The sequence below is a fragment of the Olea europaea genome, unplaced genomic scaffold (genome assembly GCF_002742605.1).
Source record: "Olea europaea var. sylvestris unplaced genomic scaffold, O_europaea_v1 scaffold572, whole genome shotgun sequence".
In the NCBI taxonomy this organism is placed as follows: Eukaryota; Viridiplantae; Streptophyta; class Magnoliopsida; order Lamiales; family Oleaceae; genus Olea; species Olea europaea.
The window spans coordinates 225489-240991 of record NW_019264058.1 but is presented as its reverse complement, the minus strand read 5'-3'; the positions used below and the strand labels follow the sequence as shown (position 1 = coordinate 240991).

At 33.1% G+C, this 15503-nt stretch overlaps 1 protein-coding gene across 3 annotated transcripts in view; it reads left to right on the top strand.

Moving 5' to 3' along the window:
- The first annotated feature begins 5928 nt into the window (after positions 1-5928).
- Positions 5929-15503, top strand: part of LOC111389262 (ubiquitin carboxyl-terminal hydrolase 25-like) — a 22749-nt gene continuing 13174 nt past the window's right edge. For 2 of the 3 annotated variants that reach the window (XM_023014174.1, XM_023014173.1), the window contains exons 1-4: positions 5929-6289; positions 8750-9239; positions 9630-9705; positions 9795-9887. In XM_023014174.1, the coding sequence (XP_022869942.1) occupies positions 6124-6289; positions 8750-9239; positions 9630-9705; positions 9795-9887 (825 nt within the window). In that variant the 5' untranslated portion in view covers positions 5929-6123. The remainder of the gene's footprint in view (positions 6290-8749; positions 9240-9629; positions 9706-9794; positions 9888-15503) is intronic. The other variant, XM_023014172.1, reaches the window with a different exon arrangement.

The following is a 15503-nucleotide window of genomic DNA, read 5'->3' as shown; positions in this document are numbered from 1 at the left end:
GACTTGCCTTCATGGGATAACCATCCTTGGACTTCAGGAGCACACAACGTCAATCTCAAATTAGAAGTCTATACATTGCATGAATAACCATCTCTGGACTTTGAGGACTATAAAGCTAAGCTACATTTTCTTCGTAAAAACAATTAACTCAACTTAAAAGTACACACGGTAGATGAATAATCATACATGGATTTCGAAGACTATTGTTACGCCTCAATCATAAAGCTCCCCAAATGTCCTACGTGGCAAGGGATCGTGGGGCCCTTGCACAACGCCAAAGCATCGCTAGGCTATTATAACTAAACCCCTTTAGGGTGGCCAAGCCAATATGTCTACCGATCCCACTAGCTATACTTGACCCATGATAAGGAACCGGGCTATGGAAGGAGCTGAGATCATAAAATGAATTCAAAATAAGATCTCCCAAAAATTCTATGGCATGTGATTAATGTGACAATTCACCGCTACAGCCACCAGTTCCAACCCACCAGATCAAGTCTAAATCACAAGTTAGGCATTTTAGATAATAATATGGTATTGACATTTAATGCTTATGATTGATTGATATCTTCGACAAGAGGCATCAATCGCATGGATGAAGCCACATGCATTTTCATCCAAAGACTTCCATTCTTCTTCTTCCACTATAAAACCTCATACTTAGTGTCATTTCAAGGTAATGCAAACTTAGACTCAACCTATAACTTTGCCATCTCATTGTTCATTTGTCATCCCCCGAAGTTGACCCCCTTTTCACATTGAAAGCTCATGTCTAAAGCCCTCCTACATTCATATTCCCCCCAACTGACTTGGTTGTCGGAGTGTACGCGGCCAACTTCACCTCCACCAGATAAGGGCATTTGTGGCTAACTGTTTGTTCAATTGTGTAGGAATTAGACTTGCATGTATGTGAGAGGCCTTGAAATCTGTTGGCCACGTTAGAGGTACATTTTTTGGGGTCAATAGACAATATGATCACTCTCCTGTTATGTTTGAGGTTGTGTTTTCTAGGTAACGGTGGGGTTTAATTTTAAAGTATTGAATATAATTTCTCAAGCAACAAGCTTTAGTGCAAGAGCTTTCAATAATTTTTTTTATCAAAAATTTTTCGATGAGATAAAGCTTGTACAGATAAATAGTTGATACAGTTTTAGTTAGTAGTTACGCCTCCTTGGTATAGTCTAATGGCATAATGTGGTTCTCTTCAGCGGCTTGTATTTCCTTGGTATAATCAAATGGCATTCCAAAAATAAAATAAGAATAAATTTATAAGAAAACAAACAAACAAGTAAATAAGAAATTGAAAGAAAAATATGAAAAATAAGTTGAAAATAATGTAAACAATAAAGTGTTGTGTCCTTAGCTGCATCTAAGTCATGGCATTGTCATTTTTGTTGTTTTCCTCTCACCACCTTGACATCTTCCCCTTTGTTTGCTCCACATTTTTAGTCTCATATTTGATGGACTTCTTTTCAAAATTCTTTTTTCTATATACTCATTTTCAATCACATAATTAAATATTCTGTACATAACCTCAGACTTTTCCCTACTCTAGAACCATACATTCTAAAAAAAAAAATTACCATTCAAAATAGACTAATGCTATGTAGTTCCATTAGGATTGAAATCCCAATTTAAATGACATTAGGTGATATACTAAATAAATTGTGGAATAAAATGATTCATCTAATTTTACTTATCATTTCATGCCTTTTAAGCTGGAGTTGCAACTATAGTGAGATTGAGTAATATTACTCTTCAAAATATTGTTTTCCCAAATAGTGACAATTATACATGGATTATTTTCTTAAAATTTGACAATTGATCAAAAATGTCACCAACTAGTTGAGTTTTGAAAATACAGATGTATATGTTCAATCACCTCAATTGGTGCAACATTTGCTATTTATACAGTCATCCCAAAGCCCTCCACCTATGGCTTAAATTTTATACATAGTGCTCTCTGCCTCTTAATTCCATGGATCTTTCTAACGAAGCCAACGATAGATCATGGATGAACACAGGAGGACTTGGGCCTTTAAACGTCTTGTTCTCACATACAAATGTTTCGAACTTATATCTACACGAACCAAATCATAAACAGAAAAACATGCAATGACCACCGAGATGATTTTTATGGATGGAAAACAGAAATTTGGACCATGCACAAAAGGATATATGTGCACACAATTTAATAGTTTGAGGGTTTGATCACCAAAAATTTTTACTCGAGGATTCAAAGTGCACTATATGAAGCAATATAGTCGTATCTTGTCCCTTATCGGACATTACAATATTGTGTAAAATCCATTTTTAATTGTTAAAAAATGAAAATTTTGAGGAATTGCACATTGTGGAAATCACGAGGATATGATTTATTATTAAGATTAATTTGGATCATTATTTGCCAAAAAGTGAACGGTGGTTATTATTTTTGCATGTTAATGTTTATTTGGAGAATATAAGGATGTATTTGATTGCAAGTATGAAACTTTCTTGAAAAGAACACTTATTTATATGAAATTTGTCAATTGAATACTTAAATTTTCAACTTAGAAAATATTGTTCTTTTTCATTGAGTTGAGTTTCTGAGAAATGTGAATTGCTTAGAGAATAAAAATTGAATTGCTTAGAGAATAAAAATTTACGCCCCATAAAGAAAATGTTTTCCTTATTTTTTAGAAAAACATAATCACGTGACCAACTTGCTAAAAATAATTTTCATTTGACAATCAAAACCCTAAAAGTAGAAACTTCAGTGAAAAAGAAGAAGAAGAAGAAGAAGAAGAAGATATTTTTCATGAAAAATGAAGTCAATCAAACATATCCTAAGTTGTTATGAAATTTATTAATCATAGAGCTAACATGTTTCAAAATGGTGATTATGAATATTAAAGTTACGAGAACACATGTGACGAATTTAAGGTCCAATGATGTTTTAAAAGATTTAGATATTTAAAATCTAGAAGATACGAAATCCGTAACTCAACTTATACAAAAATCATTTATAATAGTTTTAACGTAGTCAATACAAAAATATTCTTAATATACAATGTTTATAATCATTATAACCCTCACATGACACGTCATTAAAGGTTGGTTAAATATATCCACACAACATTTTCTCAAAAGTTCATCACATTTTAATTGCATAAAATATTCAAATCTTTAGTCATTGATATCGCACTTATATCCTCAACTTTTTTTTCATTGTATTCTATTTTGAATCTTTCATTAATTAGTACATTTTGTTTTTGACAATGCTTTTTCTCAAAAATTTCAATAAGAGAGAATAAAAAGATTTATTTACCCCTAGTGTATTTAATAAGGAACAAAGTAAAAATAAAAATAAATACTTCTCCATCGTTTTAAATATGATAACAAAATTTTTGTATGAAAATCATCTTTAAGGACAAGATTTGCTAATTGGTGAAAGATTAATGATAAGAATGAAATGAAAAAAGTGTAACAACGAATAAAGATTTTGGGAGAAATAATACAATTAAAATATTGTGTACTTAATAAGAAAATATGGTGCGAATATAACTATCATTAAAGGTTTTCAAATCATGCTCCTCTTTAAACCTCGAATATTGGCAAGAACAATTCAAATTAGTTAGGTTTGTCAAGCAATTATAAAACTATGTTAAACTGACTTCTTTACCCAAAAAATAATAATAATAATAATAATAAAATTGAAAAGAACGAAAAAGAAAAAGAAAGAGTTCGCAGATTCGATTAGATTTTCATTTAAGTTAGCCCCTGCTTGGTTCTACTAAACAAGTGAATTAAAATTTAAGTTAAAATCAATAATTAATTATGATCACGCATTTCATTGGATCAGCAACACAACTTGTCAATTTTTATCAAAATTTATTAAAAATCTAATTTTTATCTAAATTGAACAGGAGCTTGATTTAAGAATAATGATATCTAATACTAATTTAGGTGGCTACATTTTCTAAGTTCAATTAAATGAGTATATAACTTTGTATTTAACGAATTTATCATTTCATGTCTTACAATTGTCACTTGGATTGATGCTTAATACTAGTGATGAAAAATGTAATTACTCTTAATTTAAAGCTAGACGATTTCATATAAAATGACATCCTACCTAAAAACATGGCAATCCTCAATTTTGAAAGAGTAATACTATTTGTAGTTGCTTACTATCGTAGTCGTCCTATATGACATACACATGTTAGCTAGTGATTTGATACATTAATATGATAGTTTTTTATTACATTATTTAACAAATTACTAGCTGTGTATACCATGTAGGGCGATTGCGGTAGTGAACGACTATAAATAATATTATGCATTTTGAAAAGAAAAAAGAAGTTAATGATTCAAATGTCAATGATCCTAATTTCTGGAACAATAACTGCAATTCTGAATTGTTCTCGTTTAGATAATCTCAAAAAATGCATGGTTGCTTTGAACAAAGCCAGACAAGTCAACCGGGCCATTCATGGTGACACTAAGGGCCTATTCCCAGTGACCCAAGTTTATTTACATAGTCAATAATGAATACTCCCTGGTCCACATAATTTTATTTGGCCGGACGATGAAATGAAAATCACCGTTATAAAACAGCTTTGTTAACCCCAAAAGAAACCACGAAGTGAAACGGTAGTCGGTGGATTTTCGAGTGTCAAGTGGCACAAGCTCTTTTTCGGTTTAATTTATACTCGAGACAAGTTCGAGACGTGTCATAGGTAGGTCCAGGCCAAAAAATCGAAAAATTGACTAAACTAATCAAACCGAACCAACTTGGATCGATTCAGGTTGGTTCGACACAGATAATTGATTTGGTTTTTTTTTTTTTTTTTTTTAAACAAAATCATGGTAGGTCGGTACAGTCATGATTTGAAGTTTCAAACCGTCGATTAACCGAATCAACCCAGCCCACTTACGTGTTCACCTCTTTTTTTCTTTTTTCTTTTTTTTTTAATTTAAGAAAAATTAAAATTAAAAGATAAACTCTAATTTCATAACTATATCTCGATTTCTTCAAATCTATGATATTGTCGGTAAGTAATAGCATCGAAAATTTTCTTTCATAAGCTTATTATGTTACACTTAACATTTTTTTTCCCATATTCAAGCAGTAAAAAACTACATAATACATAAAAAACCATAAAACTTCTAAATTTTCTATTAATCCGTCTCTATTAACATGATTTTATTTGTTAATCAATAGTTATTAAAATATAAAATTATTTGATTATTTTAGTTCTTGTAATTTAAGTGCGCTTAAAATTTGGATAATTTCTTTTAAAAACATTTAATTTGAACTAAAAGTTCAAATCGATTAATGGTTTGGTTTGATTTAAGAGTTAGAGCGAGTTGATTTGGTTTGAAATTTGTGAAAACTGACTAATTTGATTTTGGTTTCTGATTGGGGTCAAAATCAATCCAAACCAAATTGCGCCAGGCCTAGTCATGGGCTCGAGTTGAGCAGTGAACTTCTCGTGTGAATCTTTTTTCTATTCGCATGACTTGACTTGCAATCTGACTTGTAGCCATAATTGAAAATACAAATTTCAATTGAGAAATGATCATTCCCTCAAAACAAGTTCGTGGGACAAATTTAGCCCGTAAAATGAGCAACATTACACTCGAATTTCTACATAGAATTTAGCTTATTTACCCAAAACATAGACTAAAGAAGAGAGTTAAACCAACATTATTCAAATAAGCATCGATTCGTGAAATATGAATGAATTTTCAAGCTTTTTTCAAAAAAGGAAAAAAAAAACGAAAAAAGAAAAAGAACACAAGTTTGATTGAAGATTGTAGACAAAGAAAAACCTTGTGCCAACATTTCAATCTCCAAGTGGCAGATTCTTGAAAACGGCTCACCCCGTGGGTTCGTATGATAGGCCGAACCCCTTTCCTCTTCATTTAATCGTACGCCATAGTCTAAAATACGGGAAAATTAGTTAAACCCACAAAACTCCAAAACCTGCACCCCACAGGGCACCCCATGCTTCCCTTTCACAAAAAAAAGGAAGAAAAGAGAACCAAATTAACGGAGTAGCGTCGAGAAGATTCGAGTTCGATGCGATCTTGTTGGTGTGTTCCGGCCAATGGTGCGGCGGAGGAATTACACCTTCTATGAGAATGGTGCAGATGACGTGGCAGCGTAGCTTTCTCAAGAGGAAGTCGCCGTTAGGGCTCAAAAACCTTGGTAACAGCTGCTACCTCAATTCAGTTCTCCAGTGCCTCACTTATACCCCTCCCCTCGCTAATTTCTGCCTCAGATTCCTCCATTCCTCCAACTGTAAGTTTCCAATTATATTTCTATTTACTTGTTTGTTTGTTTGTTTATCATAATAAATTACTCAATTCACTATACATACAACAATCGCATCTGTATAATATTTATTCCGCTTAACAACTATGCTCTCTCGCTTGTAAATATGCTTACTTGTATCTATATATTGATTTTATTTATGGATTTTAGCTTATCTTAAATGGATGTTCTGACTAGATAATATTTAATCTGTAATATTAGAGTTGATTCTCCTGAAAATGATATCATTTCAGGGCCGGAATTTATGTTTCTGATATGAAATAGTTGATAAATTCAAAAGAGTTGCTTTATAATTTTTATTGGAAAGGATAATATTAATCTTATTTTTCTTCTCATGAGAGTTGTTGTAAATATGATCGTATCTTATTTATGAACAGATTCATTGTTAGGCACAAAAAAGCAGTCACCAATGCAAACTTGCTCACTGGTTTTTTGATTTTTAAGTGTTAGGCACAGTGAAATGAAGAATATTTTTATAAACAACGTTCTGAAAGTAAGGACGAGGAAACAAGTTGTAACTAACATAGTAATGAAAGAGAGTAAATAGATGGAAATTGAAGTAAACAATATATTTTAGTGTTCACAAGTTAGCCCCCCATTTATTTCTCATTTTTGGAATAATGAGAATGAAAAAAATAGTCGTTACGGGCCCCACATAAGAGATAGAAATTCAAATTTGGTGACTTGATGTGATGGATAACAATCATATTTTTCATTTTAATGAGAAAAGAATAGGAACCAAACAGGGGCTTAAATCCCAACAAACTAGAAACTTATGATTGTAAAATAAAGATCTTCTATTTAACAGTAATGTCCTTCGAAGCTAGTAACTATGTTTGCTAAATGCATCAGTTAGTTACACTGCCTCTTATGCTTCCATGAGAAATGAAATAACTGGAGATAACAAATTCATTTGACATGCTTTGCACTGCGTGTGAATGCAAATGGTAAAACCCCTCACTGTCGGAATAAACAAAAACCCCAATGAAACAGATAGTGTTACCGATGGAGAAGAGCTTGAAATAAGGCATTAAATTCCAGATCATGCATTGATTATAACTTTTCAGTAAAAAAGCCACACTTGGCAACAATTTTTAACTAAAAAGCCACAGATCTTCCATCTTGGCTTGGGACAACTTCTATCCCTATATGAGATGTGTCACACTCCACTAAAAAGATTTTGTCAAAATCTGTTTTTACTAGAATTGATGCTTTTTGCCGATCGAACTTCTAATCCACCTAGCACAGGATTGAATAAAACAGTACAATGAGCTCCAACTCTTAATTTCTTTTTCCTGGTGATTTTTAGTTACTAGAAGTAATCTTTTTTCTAGTTGGGAAGCTAATATAATGCCTATTAACCGGCTAAATGCAATCCTAATTCCTAACCAACAAAGACTCAAAGTACAATTATAATAATTAGAATACTGTTCTGGCAATGATTTCAAAATAAATTAAATTCTAATTGTGTATCTAGTGGCTTGAGCATGCAGAATGTATTGGTTTTCTAACTTAATTAACCACATATAAGGATTAGATTATCTCCAGAATGGTGCCTTTTACCATCAATTCACTTTATACATAGTTAGAATAATCTAGAAGAAAAATGTAATTGTGTATTTATTTTGTATAAATAGTAAGAGCGTCTCTTTAAACATAAGATGTTTTATGTTTTAAAGAGTCAACTCTTAAAATTATGCTTCAATAGACTCTTTAAATGAACATTTTAAAATAGAGAGTGAGAGCCAAACTTGGTCTTTATAATTAAGTGCATTCTAAGTTTTTCATTTTCAATGGAGGAAAATTATACAATAATTTGGAGGGAAGCTAGTGAAAATAAAATATATGAAAAAATAATAAATATTTTTGGGAGCAGTTAAAGTGTTAAAGATAAAGATCATGTTGGAGCATTTAAAAATTTTTACTCTCTAAATTTATAGATGTTTCCTAAATTGCTAAATATACACTCTAAAAATAAAGTCTTTTGAAATACTCTAACAATTGTATTAGCACCTTATCAACTACTGGGTTGAAAAATAAACTAGTTAAATATATATCTGAAAATAAATGTGAGGAATAATTATCCTTTTGGACAGTTGATTTTTGTATGTTGAAAAAAGAATGGACCAGAAACACTGCATAGCAAACACCTATTTTTTGATATTATAATGCATCCAAGTATCGTAGAAGTATTACGTGGGTCAATTTTCCCTGTCTTAAAATCTCCTCATACTTGATTTTCAGAGAAACTCCTGAACATTCTCTTATTCTTTAAACAAACTTTAGGTGAATTAAGATATAAGGGTAACTTAGTAACGAATAAAAGTATGCGTATTTTCTGTTTCCTATGACTCTATACTTGTTGGAGTGTTAACGTATTTCTGCATCTATACAGACAGTTTATTAACTGCCAATATCTTTATATAGGTGATGTTGGGGCATCGAAGGACAAGAAGAGTGAGTGCGCGTTTTGCATATTAGAAAAACGGATTGTACGTTCATTGAGCACTGAAGCAGCATTAGATACGCCTATAAAAATCAACAGCTGTTTGAGGATATTTGCAGAGCATTTTAAGGTGGGGAGACAAGAGGATGCACATGAATTTTTGCGCTATGTAATTGATGCTTGTCACAGTACATGTTTGAGGTTGAAGAAGTTAAAGCTACAGAGGCGGAAGGGTGGGGTTGAGAATGGAGGAAACAGTGGTGGGAGTGGCAATACAGTGGTTAAGGAGATATTTGGTGGGGCTTTGCAAAGCCAGGTGAAATGTTTATCGTGTGGGTCAGAGTCAAATAAGGTGGATGACATTATGGACATTAGCCTTGATGTTTTGCATAGTGGCTCACTTAAAGATGCTTTACAAAGGTTTTTTCAGCCTGAAGTCCTGGATGGAAACAATAAATACAAGTGTGACAAGTGAGCATTTCAAACTCTCTTAACCAAACCATGCATATGTATATATAAAGATTCATATATCCACAAACATAATACGCCGTTTTCGAAAGAATATAATGATCTTTCAATACGTTCTGTTGCGAAAATTGTATGACTTGGTGAGAATGGCTGATGACATACTCACCTGCATGTGAATACTCATGCACATTTTGTTATCCTCACATCTGTATTGTGTTATCCACACATGCATGCATCTATTCGTTTACACGTATATGCTACATGATTCAAATGCAGTGCATCCCTACATAAGCGCCAACACACATACACCTATGGTCTCATAGTGTTCTTTTTGCGTCTATATATTTGAAAGTGTTGCTTATGTTTGTGGATGGAAAACTTATGCTTGCTTAGTTGTAAGAAATTGGTTGCAGCAAGGAAGCAGATGTCAATTCTTCAGGCACCAAATGTGCTTGTTATCCAATTCAAGGTGTGGCAATCACTGAATTATATTTTGTCCATGCTCTGATTTTAGATTCTTGTAAAATCTGATAATGTAATGTTTTGGGCTTTTTGCAGAGATTTGAGGGCATGTTTGGTGGGAAGATAGATAAGCCCATTGCTTTTGAGGAGGCTCTGGTGCTTTCAAGTTACATGTGCAAAGCAAGCCAGGTATGTTTTGTAATGATTGTTGGTGTAATATAGTTCTTAATTACATTGGCGGTGTCTTTTTATCCCCAAGAGAAATTGCAATGCTCTGAATCCTAGCGATCCTAAGATAACCAAATACACTCCCTATTGCCTCAATTTTTGGTTAAAGATGCGAAAATTTTATATTTTATCTTTATAAACTTTGATGAAATTTTTTGATCAAACGGGCAGTTTTGGAAGCAACGTACAGTAATGGAGCAAATGAAACATTTAGACTCTGAAATTTGACAACAGAGTAATGACATATTCGAAAATCAAGTCCAAATTCTATGAATAAGAAAGACCAAATAATTTTCCAAACATATCAGTTTCCCAAAATCAGACTAGAGCAGTTTACAAAAACTCAAAACTTAAAATATACTTAAACTCCTGATTCCAAAATTGGACGTTAAATAACCCCTTTGGGCTAACTTCTCCATTTGAAATCAATCCAAAATCAGGAACACACAATTTACAAAGAATTTTTGGCAAGTCTGGAAAAACTGGACAGCTATAACGAAATTGAGTCTAACTTATTTAAAATCATCTATTCCATCTCAATATTGAAAAATATCCCAACAGTAAAAAAAAAAAAAAAAATTAAAAAAATACTCAACAATGTACTTGAAAGATGCCATTAACATAAAATGATACAATATATGAATATAAACTTGCTTATTTAATGTTTACTTCTAATAATTGTCGAAACCATGCAATCGACAATTTCAGCACAGCCAATGAAAGAAACACTGGCTGTCCCTAGAAATCTGAAGGTTTGTCTACTATTGAATATGAGCATAATTACCCTGTCTAATCTACTAGTTGGATCCATAAATGCTACAATATATTAGCATTTGAATTAAAATCATAAACAAATGTAATGGAAAATTCCACGAAACACCTCACCTTAAACTTTTAACAATAATAAATCTTGAATTCTGAATTTGGAGAATAAATTGGCATAATTTAAAATTCTAATGTGCAGCCCTCGAAACCTTGAACTTTCAATATGACATTGGACAAATATTGAGATCTTGAACTAGGCCGAGATGGAAGAGAAAATGGCTTCTGCCCCAAAATTACTCTAAAACTTTATGGCTCGTTCTTTTTCTTTTAGTGAACTTTTAGTGCTGGAATGTTTGTTGTGTTTATGCACAGTTGAGGAATAATTGGTTTTGAATATGATTACATTTTAAGAGTCCTAAGTGGAGAAGGTCCCTCATCCATGCATGCACAAACCAACAAATTATTAGCTGGAAAAATTTCCTCATCTATGCATGCAAAAGCCAACAATATATTAATTGCAAAAGGATTTTTGAAGTTGAGTTTAATATGTCATAAACTTTGTTGGTATATGGAGTATAGCATTCAGTAATTAATAAAACTACACCACCTAACTCATTGAAAATTACTGACAGGAGATTATATGCATGTCTTGTTTTTGTAATTAAAGAATCTTAATTCCAATTCCTAAGCAATATGGTCCAAATCATGATATGGTAATATTATGCAACTTGGAGCTTATCTTATTTCCTAACTAATTTAAATTAAATAGAAATTCTTCGCTAATTTAACTTCTAAAGTGATTGGAAACTTTACTAAAGTCCAAAACTACATAATATAGGATTTACATTTAATTCCATCCTAATTAAAATAGATTTCAATCTCAAATCCTATTTAAATTAAACTAACAATAGCGCATATATGACCACACATAGCAATCGGATTCTATATCACTATCCAAGTGATTAATTTCCTTAATCACTACTTTACGTGTTTTACTTTAAATCACCTTAACTTATACCTGACTTGCCGAAAACTTCTTTTCCTAGAGCCCAATATACGTAATTTAATATGAGCTACCAAACGCTTCCAAAATACACTAATTCTCTCTCCTTCAACAATTAAATATTTAAATAATCAACTCTAGAGTTTATTTTCACTTTGATCCCTCAACATCTTAAGATTATCAAACGGTACCGAAATCAAAATCTTAAGCATCTAGTGATCCTTCTCACCATTATATATTTCTCACTATTTAAAATATAGTGTCTAAACTTTGCATTTATTATATTTCAAGTCCAATCTCGGGTTTAAGCTCTTGAAATAAATTTTCTTATAACATTCCGATACGAGTCATCATTACAATATCGTCAAGACTTTTTTTTTTTTTTTTTATAAGTAATCAAATATTTTATTAATCAAAAGGTAATACATAGGAAGTGTATAATATACTTAAACAAGAAATAAACGTCATGAAATTAGGCAGTTCATCTATGTGACTAGAAGTTGCAGCATTAAACCAATTATACAATGTGATGCAGCACCAACGGGACAATTAATTGAGAAATAGAACAGATCTATAGGGAGAGAGAATTAAAGAGAAGAATGAGGAATTAAAGGGGGGGAAGAAGAAGAATTTAGCAAAAGAGGGTAGAATAAGGGGAGGGATGCGCCGTAAGCTACCAAAATAATTATTCATTCATCATCAACTGAAAATTACAATGCAAAATATGTTTAAATAGTAAAGCAACCCTAACGAGCTTGGGCCCGAGCCCATACAAGTCCAAATTTAAATAATAGTCCAAGAAAATAAATAAAACTTAAATAAAATAAGTAAACGTCGTCCGATATCCTTATCAACTCTCCCGGGGTGGGAGAAAAACTCGACCCTGTCGAGTGATAGATAGTATAGGCTGCAGTCAATCTGATACTCCGAATGCTTCAAGTCAAGTCGCGGGAGACGATCTTTCTGACGAACCAAGTAACGAAATTCCATAATTAATAATACTGAAAACTGTAGCTTATTCCCAAGAATATGATCTGACCAAGGGGGGCAATCTTTCCTTCTAACCAAGTACTGATACTGGACTTCAAATAACCAATACTCATGCACCTCATCTTCAAAATTTTCACATGATTGTACATAATGAGAAGCATAAGAAGTGTGTCGATCTACCCAACAAACAAGGAAGTACTGAATTTTGCCATCATTGGTCAATACAACACGTTCATCTAAAATAACATCAATTTTATCTTTGTGTACTGTGATAGATGGTATTAAAGTAGAAATATCAATATAGTCAAATTGGGGGTCCACAAAGTTATGTAAAAATGGATCATCAAAGGAAGTAATACGGTGTTTGTAAGTAATGAAGTCCTCAATATTTAAAGCAGAGTGGTAGCCAAAATGTGATGAAAGGGCAATGACATGTGCATTTGAACCAACATGCTTTAAAATTTTTAAAGGACCAGCATTACAAGCTTGCAATATGACATAATCCCCAATATTAAATTCAAAATATCGTTTATGCGAATCAGCTTGAAATTTATATAATGCATTACTTGCGTCATGTTGTTTATTGATCTCAATATGCAAGTCATGAAGATGATATACAAATGCTTCAGCTGACAACGACACACTAGCGTGCGGGGACATGGGAATAAGATCTAACGGTCGCCTAGACTTATATCTATGAACAACTTCAAATGGATTTAGACCTAGAGACCGATTCATAGAATTGTTATATGCGATGTGAACAGTTGGGGGGATCGAGTCCCAATTCTCAAGATTTTTCTGGACTAGAGACTGTAATAAATTGCCAAGACTTTAGTTAGCAATTTCGTTTTGACCATCAGCTTGAGGTTGGTCAGTAGTGGAGAATTTTCGATTTAGTGCTAAGAACAGGCGACTGGATTCTCCAAGGGTGACTAGTGAAATCATCAAACTCTTTGAGTTGGGTAATGGTATGACATATAACATGTGATCGAGAGTTGTCGGAAACAAAGGGTATAGTTTCTAAAGTCTCGAGAAGGGTCGGGATTCCACTTAAGGAAGTGTCCTCACTATCATCCAAGTCATCAAAATCTTCAAGTTTATACTCATAGACTAGATTTTCTAACGACTCCTCTATTAAATCCTTTCGTTCTTCTATGACTAAGATTCGATTAGGACATTTGGAAGAGATGTAGCCAAAGTCCTTACAGTTGATGCATAGCAGGTGAGAAGAAGTCCCTGGAGTTTCAAAAATTTTACACTTATTTTTCAAGATTTGAGGAACATTAGACGGGGAAGATCCTAGAAGAGATTTAACAGGTGAAGGTGGAGCTAATGAGACGGAAGAATGGTTATCAATACGCCTTCTATAAGGAGAAGGGGCCTTGGACTATCACGACCTTTACACTTATTTTTCCAAATGGGAGGAACACTAGACGAGGGAGGTCCTAGAAGGGACTTAACAAGAGGAAGTGGAGCCAATGAAATCGAAGGATGATTGCCGTTACACTTTCTACATGAAGAATACGACCTTGAGCTATCACGACCTTCACACTTATTTTTCCAAAGGGAAGGAACACTAGATTGGGAAGGCTCTATGATAGACTTATGATGAGATGACGCTAATGAGATGGGTGAACGCTGGTGATCACGCTTTTCATATGCAGTACTAATAAGTAACTCGTATTCCCGAGCTGAAGAGTAAGCTTGATCAATAGTAGTGATGCCTCGAAAGAAAAGCTCACACCTAAGTTCATCTCGTAGACCTTGTATAAACCTACTTAAAGTCAGGGCCTCATCCTCGACGACATGACATTTCACTCGAAATTTCTTAAATTGAGCAATGTATTCAGTTACTAGCCGATTCTCTTGTGTAAGGGTGTTCCATTGGGTAAAAATTTCATGATCTAAACAACCATCGAAAGTAGGAGTATCTAAGTCAATGTCTCTAAAGAAACGCTCATCATGATGGCCTTGTTCTCGCTCACGAACCTGATCCCTATTCCTACGATCGTGTCAAAAATATTTTTGATCACTTTGTCCACAATGATATTGTCTATTATGAGACGCTTCAGAATTAGTGTCAATCAAACGAGGGGTTTGCTTAAAATTGCTCAACTTATCAGCTAGTTTCTTTCTCTCACGAGTAGCAATTATATCTGATTGGATAGTCGATAGGCTAGTGGCAAGTTGCACTAATTGTCTAGTGAGTGCATCAAATGGGAATGGATCCATGGTCAATGTATTGAAAATAGAGACGATAAGACGACCACTACGCAACTACATGCAATGTAATACCAGCTAAATGTTTTGCAATGATGAGATCAATGAACAATAAATGTAAAAAATGAAAAATAACAAACAAAGCATTTTTTTCAGGGTTAAATAAATTCAAATATGGCAAGCTAATACTGCTGATCTATGTAAAATAATAAAGCACGGATCAAATACTAGTTAAAAACTAATCATGTAACATAAGTAGGGTAAAATAGGGTTTTGACAAAATCAACTGATTGAGTCACGTGACTTTAGAAATATTGGTAGAATAACATCACAAAAATTTAATTAATGCAATTTTAAATGAAGCAGCATTGTAAACCAATAACAAATATAAATCAAACACTCCCTGTTGTTTAGTTACAGCGATGGTGTCCACGGAAGCTTAAACCTGATGACGATGTACTTCAGGACCCAAAGAATCAGAACTGTGCCCAATTATGATTTCCCAGTTGGCACGTCTCCAGTAGAAAATTATAATGGTATACTCCTAAACAATCGAGTCGCTGAATGGAACACTAATCCTCAAGAGTTTTAACAAGCTG